Raw genomic sequence first — 6,797 nt, 5'->3', positions numbered from 1 at the left:
TGGAGGTAGGGCATCATCAGAAGCCCCCAAATGATCCACTGCTCGATCCGCCCTTTCCTTTTCGTCGGCCTTCACGGTGATGGCAAACTGACACATGGCCTTTATAACCCTTATTTTGTTGTGTGGTTAGTAGAGAAACCAAATATAAAAGACAAAGATGCCACTCTTGTTAAAGTTAACAGTTTGTGCACAAAAATCTTTGGAGCTCACGCCTCCGGTGTTCCTCCTCAATGACCTCCGCCGAAACGTTGCCAACCGCTGGACCCTCGAATTCCCGTAGACTCCGTCCGGTGATCACCGAGCACTCCCCGCACTCGTTCTACCTCCTCACTCGCCTCGACCGAAAAACCACAAAAGCTCGGTTCCCAGACAAACAAGATAGAATAATGTGTCTCTCGTTTGGTTAGTTCCCTGTTATCTGTAGTTAAAACCCAAATATCGCAGCTACAGAGAAACTATTACATCAGCAGTTAGCATTACAGAGACACCATTTCATTAGCCTTAGCAGTTAACATTACCAAGAACCCTACATGTGTTAGTCGGTATGTGTTCTAAGACTGGGGCTCTCAGTACATGTGTGATAAACAAAACAAAATGGTATGTGAGAGTTTCCAATTAATTCTGGCAGCTATTACTGCGTTGAATCAGATAGATTTTAATTGGAAGCTTAAGCTTCAGGTAGCGATAAATGAATAGAAACTAAGTAAAATTGTTACTTGATTTCTCCCTGCTGAGGTGTATATTTTGAATGATAAAGAATTGGTTGAATTGGAAGCTACTACATATTATAACTTGGATTTGATTGCATCCCTAACAGGGACAGCATCTGCCAAGAGATCTAGTGTAGACAAATTGAAGGAAGTGCATGAAAAGTATCAGGAGGAGAGATTGAAGGCACAGGAGGCCAGACTCAGTAAAAAACTAAAGGTAAGATTATTGTTATACCTTCTTACCTTGACTGTCCTGCCAGTCTTTGATTAGGGCAATAAGAAAGTTGTCTGTATATACTACTCCAAAATCAATTTGCTATCCACAATATTCATTGTTTAATTTGGAAAACTGTTGAGGAAATTAAGTATATGGTTATTCAAAGGGCTTGATCTAGCTTTATTCTTTTTGTTTCTGTTCCATTGCTGGAAGATCCTTCATATCACCCTCAACTTATTCTTAAGGCCCTTTGCATTGCTATATTGCTTCTGACGTTCACAAGTTTTTGAAAAGTATGTAGCTCATTCCACACTCTCACCACCTTCTGAGTGAAGAAATTCCCTCCTCATGTTCCCCTTAAACCTCTCACCTTTCACTCTTAAACCATGGCCTCTGGTTGTAGTCCCACCCAACCTCAGTGGCAAAAATCTGCTTGCATTTACCCTAGATCCCTCATACCTCTGTCAAATCTCCTCTCAATCTTCTATGTTCCAAGGAATAAGGGCCTAACCTATTCAATCTTCCCTCATAACTCAGGTCCTCCAGTCCTGGCACCATCCTTATAAACCTTCTCTGTACTCTTTCAACTTTACTGACATCTTTCCTGTGGGTAGGCAGCTGAAACTGCACACGACACTCCAAATTAGGTCTTACTACTGTCTTATAGAATTTCAACAAAACGTCCAAACTTACCTTGATTTATGAAGCCCAAGGTGCCAGAAGCTTTCTTCATGACCATATCTACCCATGGCACCACTTTCAGTGAATTATGGTCCTGTATTCATGGAAATGGATGACCAAAGCAGAGGCTCGGCATCTGTAGAAAGAGAAACCATTTAATGATTGGGCTCGGGACATGTGCTGACGAGAATAATGTTGTGCGGTGCCCAGTGGAGTGGCCAGTAATATCTTTTTTTTTCCAGAATTCTGTTCAGGGTTGGATGGCATTGATCAATTTCATTTCTTTCCTTTCCCCAGTCACGGTTGAACAACATAAAGCAACTGTCCACAATTGCCTTGGCCTTGGGGGAAGAGCATACCCGGAGTGAGCTGCTCCCACTTCTGACTGGTAGGTACAAAGCTGCGTGTGGTTGGGCTGCCTCGGTTTGAACAATCGCCTCTCAGAATCGCCTTGCCACTGATTTCTCGTCTCGATGCAGACACCATTTTCGATGAAGACGAGGCACTGCTGGCATTAGCGGAGCAACTAGGGAGCTTCACGGTGCTCGTTGGCGGACCGGAGTATGTTCACTGTTTGCTGGTAAGAGCGGACGTACATTTACAAAGCACTGCACAAGACGGACACGCGGTTAATGCCATTGAAGTGGTATTACTGTCTTAATAAAGGTTAATTTCCAGAAGATGATTCTCAAAGCAGCAGGGTTCCACAGGCAATGATAAAGTAAGTGACTTAATAATGAGTCATAGAAAAGTTCAGCACATGTTCCCCTTAAACATTTCACCTTTCACCCTTAACCCATGACCTCTAGCTGCAGTCTCATCCAACCTCAGTGGACAATGACTGCTTGCATTTACCCTATCTAAACCCCTCATAATCCTGTCTCCTTCTGTCATATCTCTTTGCAATCTTCTATGTTCCAAGTTAAAAAAAAGTCCTAACAAAATCAATCTTTCCATATAACTCCAGGTCCTCCAGACCCAGCAATGTCCCTGTAATCTTTCTTTGTTATGATGGGTTGCTTGAATGAGGGGTAAATGGACACATACAGAACCCTCTCTGCTTTTATTGTTTGCAATAAAATCTTTGAGGCAGATGAGGCTTTGTGCCACCCCAACATATTTGTAGGCACGAGAAAGTCTGCAGATGCTGGAAATCCAAAGCAACTCTCACAAAACGCTGGAGAAACTCAGCAGCTCAGGCAGCGTCTGTGGAAAAGAGTAAGCAGTCAATGTTTCTGGCCGAGACCCTTCTTCAGGACCTGGTTGAAATATTGGAGGGGTGTATCATTGAGAATTGCTACAGTGAAGTGTAGTTACTCTATCCCTGATCCAGGTTCACCCGCGCAGCCTGTTGGAAAACCTACATGGACTGATACCGTCCCCCGAACACTGAAACCTCTGCTCTGTATTAACCAAATATACGTTCAACATGAGCCCAACCGGGGGAAACAAAACACAGATTTTAATGCCCAGATGCAATGGTCCTATGCATTAAATATTTATTTAAAATAACATACTTGCATTGTTTTTAAATACCCATAATGGGGAACAAGATTCTGAAATTAAATAACGAGGGCCTCAGGCTATTACAGGGCATAGATCAAATTGAAATGATTTTCAGTGATCAGTTCATCATAGGACAATTCAGAATTAAAACAATGAAATCAGTTTATGAAACCACCAAAGTAGCTCGATCAATGAGGTTTAACCAGGATGCTGCCTGCTTTAGAGGAAGTGCTGCAACTTTATCAGACTCTGGGTGGGCCACGTCTGGAGTACTGCATGCAGTTCTGATTGTCCCACTATAGGAAAGATGTTGGGGCTTTGGAGTCGATGCGGAAGAGGTTCGCCAGAATGTTGCCTGGTTTAGAGGACTTGCGATCATGAGAGCTGGATAAACTTATGTTGTTTTCTCTGAAGCGCTGGAGGCCGAGGGGAGATCTGCTAGAGGTTTGTAAGATTATGAGGAGCATGTGCATAGATAAAGTAGAGAGGAGTATCTGTTTCCCAGGATTTAAATGTCTAATACCAGAGGTATGCATTGAAGGTGAGAGTGGGTAGGTAGGTTCAAGGGGGATGTGAGGGGTAAGTTTTTTTACCATCAGAGTGGTGGATGCCTGGAATACATTGACTGCTATGATGGTAGAGGCTTTTCAGAGATTTTTGGATAGGCACATGGGTATGAGAAAGATGGATGGAGATGGACATTGTGTAGGTAGGAGGGATTAGTTCTTGGTGGTTTTTGATTTTCTTTTTAGCTGGTTCAGCACAACATTGTGGGCCGAATGGCCTGTTTCTGTACTTTACTGTTCCATGTTTTACTTTATTGTTTGCAGTGGTTCCAAATTAGACATTCCAGCATTCAGTATGTTGAGTGTAGAGTGTGTACATTCTTTTTGTATTGATACTCCTTTCAAAAATGTTTTCTTTTTGTGTAAAATTACCTGCGAGTACAGGCAGAGAATTCTTAAAGCATTTACGTCAGGAATCCAATTTGCTCATGTGTGGGTAGGGGCTGTATATAAAATATCACAAACTGTTAGCAGTGTTTCTTGAAGAACGCTGAGATGGCGTGGCTTTGTATTACAGAAAATAGCAATTCAGAAGCGTTTTCTCGGAGCCCCTGTGATGGCTGCAATTCTAAACTGAAACGTGGGCGCAGTTGTTGTTTGAATAGTTCCATAAGATATAGGTGCAGAGTTAGGCTATTTGGCCCATCGATCCATTTTCCCCTCTCAGCCCCAATCTCCTGCCTTCTCCCTGTATCCTTCCATGCTACGATTAATCAAGAGTCTTACAAATTGTCTTTCAATCATGGCTGATCCTTCTTTCCCCTCCTCTGCCCCACTCCCCAGTCTTCTCCCAGTAACCTTTGATGCCATGAACCTATCAAGAACCTATCAATCTCTGCCTTAAATATACCCAATGACTTGTCCTCCACAGCCACCTGTGGCACAGAATTCCACATATTCACCACCCTCTGGCTAAAGAAATTCCTCATCATTTTCATTCTAAAAGGATATCCCTCTATTCTGGGGCTGTGTCCTCTAGCCTTAGACTCCCCTGCCATAGGAAACATCCTGTCCACATCCACTCTGTTCAGACCTTCCAACATTTGATAGGTTTCAATGAGGTCTCTTCTCATTCTTCTGAACTCCAGCGAGTACAGGCCCAGAGCCATCTAACACTCCTCACGTGACAAGCCTTTCATTCCCTGTATTATTTTCGTGAATCTCCTTTAAACTCTACACAATGTCAGCACCTCCTTTCATAGATGAGGGGCCCAAATCTCCTCATAATACTCTAAATGATGACTCACCAATACATTATAAAACCTTAACATTACATCCCTGCTTTTATATTCTAGTGCTCTCGAAATGACTGCTAACATTGCATTTGCCTTCCTCAGCCTGCAAGTTAACCTTTAGTGAATGCTGCACGAGGACTCCCAAGTCCCTTTGCACCTCGGATTCTTGAATTTTCTCCCAATTTAGAATGTAGTTTACACTTTTATTTCTTCTAACAAAGTGGATGACCATGGACTTCCCTCAAACTTTGGCAAAATTATTATGACAGGCAGCTTCATGTTTATTTGCATATTAAAACCTCATAGGATGAACAATTATTGGTACTTAATTTGAAGATGAAATAGTAGTTACTGATAATTAGGAACATGACAGTGTAATTTCCATTTAATATTAGTACAGTGTTTTCTGGTTAGGAACCTTGAGAATTTCTGTGATTGAGAAAATATGTCCTTTGATTTATACAGTTTTTGGTAGTTTGTGTTTTATCCTCCAGCACGGCTCTATATTGTTCTACCTTTAAATGTTTCTCTGTCTCATGTTCTTTATGAGAATTCCTAATTCTCAGCAATGTAAGAATTTATCTTAAAGATTGTTTCTAAATATTGTGTTTCTTAGAAGTAGAGTAAAAAGAAGATGTGTTTCAGTTTAATTCTTTCCCACTAATCAGCCTCCCTTGGAGAACCTGGCAACGGTGGAAAAATCAGTAGTACGAGATAAAGCCATCGATTCACTGCGAGCCATCTCCCACGAGCACTCTCCTGCAGACCTAGAAGTCCACTTTGTGCCACTGGTCAAGCGCCTGACTTGTGGTGACTGGTTCACGTCCAGGACTTCGGCATGCAGCCTTTTCAGTGTCTGCTACCCTCGGGTATCCAGCTCTGTAAAGGCCGAGCTGCGTCAGTAAGTACTTTCCTCCCTTGGAATGCTGCAGATGAACATGATAGAAGTTAGCTAGGAATATTACAGTATTATTGTAGAAAATCTACATCCTGTAGTATCGCTCATTATGTACCGTGTCGTATGGTGTGGACGATCGTGGGTCTTTCCGTGGACACAATTGTTCTTGGCGAAGTTTTCTACGGAAGTGGTTTGCCATCTCCTTCTTTCTGGGCAGCGTGTGTCTTTACAAGACGGGTGACCCCCTGCCCATTATCAATACGCTTCCGAGACTGTCTGCCTGGTGTCAGTGTCAGGAGTTGAGATCTGCACCTGCTGCTCATACAACCGTCCACCACCTGCTCCCACGGCTTCACGTAGTCCCGATCGGGGAGGCTAAGCGGGTGCTACACCTTGCCCTAGGGTGACCTGCAGGCTAGTGGAGGGAAGGAGTGCCTTACACCTCCTTTGGCAGGGACGTATTTCCTTCCTGCCACCTAATTTCGGTATAATTTGGTTTTATTGACGATAAGATGCTACCACCATGGTGGACGGGACATTGTTTTAACTGAGTGGGTAGAAGTTTCTAGTTTAGAGAATAATCAGCCCCAAAATAGCACAGAAAGTGTGGCATTTTTGTTTTTAATGACATAAACTGAAGGTTTTTTGTGTGTTTTTAGTGAGAAAGGAGCAAAATCCGAGGTGCATCATAGTCGAGTGGTGCTCATCGCTTACTCTCGGCTGTGGGGTTGAAGTGGCCTTGTCATTTACAAAGGCGTGCTCTTTTTGAGAGCCGTGTCTTGTCAAGCCTGTTGCTCTGCTTCAGGGCCATTTTGATTAATCTGGCGCGCAGAGGATTTCACCTGTTCAGAGGTGTTTGAGTTTTGTCGGACGAGAAGGTTGCTTTGGTAACTGTGTGCCCCTGCAGTCCACAACCAATGGCTCTGTTCTGCTCCAAGTGCAGGAGTCCCATATCTGGGGTTCACTTCCAGCCGCTTTACTCCC

General features: G+C 43.2%; 1 protein-coding gene across 1 annotated transcript in view; it reads left to right on the top strand.

Annotated features, from left to right (window-relative positions):
• The first annotated feature begins 230 nt into the window (after positions 1-230).
• Positions 231-6,797, top strand: part of LOC140203646 (uncharacterized) — a 49,739-nt gene continuing 43,172 nt past the window's right edge. Inside the window, exons 1-5 of the mRNA XM_072269695.1 lie at positions 231-402; positions 818-927; positions 1,906-1,996; positions 2,088-2,188; positions 5,584-5,816. Coding sequence (XP_072125796.1) covers positions 231-402; positions 818-927; positions 1,906-1,996; positions 2,088-2,188; positions 5,584-5,816 — 707 coding nt within the window. The remainder of the gene's footprint in view (positions 403-817; positions 928-1,905; positions 1,997-2,087; positions 2,189-5,583; positions 5,817-6,797) is intronic.

This window comes from Mobula birostris, chromosome 10 (genome assembly GCF_030028105.1).
Source record: "Mobula birostris isolate sMobBir1 chromosome 10, sMobBir1.hap1, whole genome shotgun sequence".
Lineage (NCBI taxonomy): Eukaryota > Metazoa > Chordata > Chondrichthyes > Myliobatiformes > Myliobatidae > Mobula > Mobula birostris.
The sequence above is the reverse complement of the archived record's forward strand: the minus strand, read 5'-3'. Positions and strand labels throughout refer to the sequence as shown.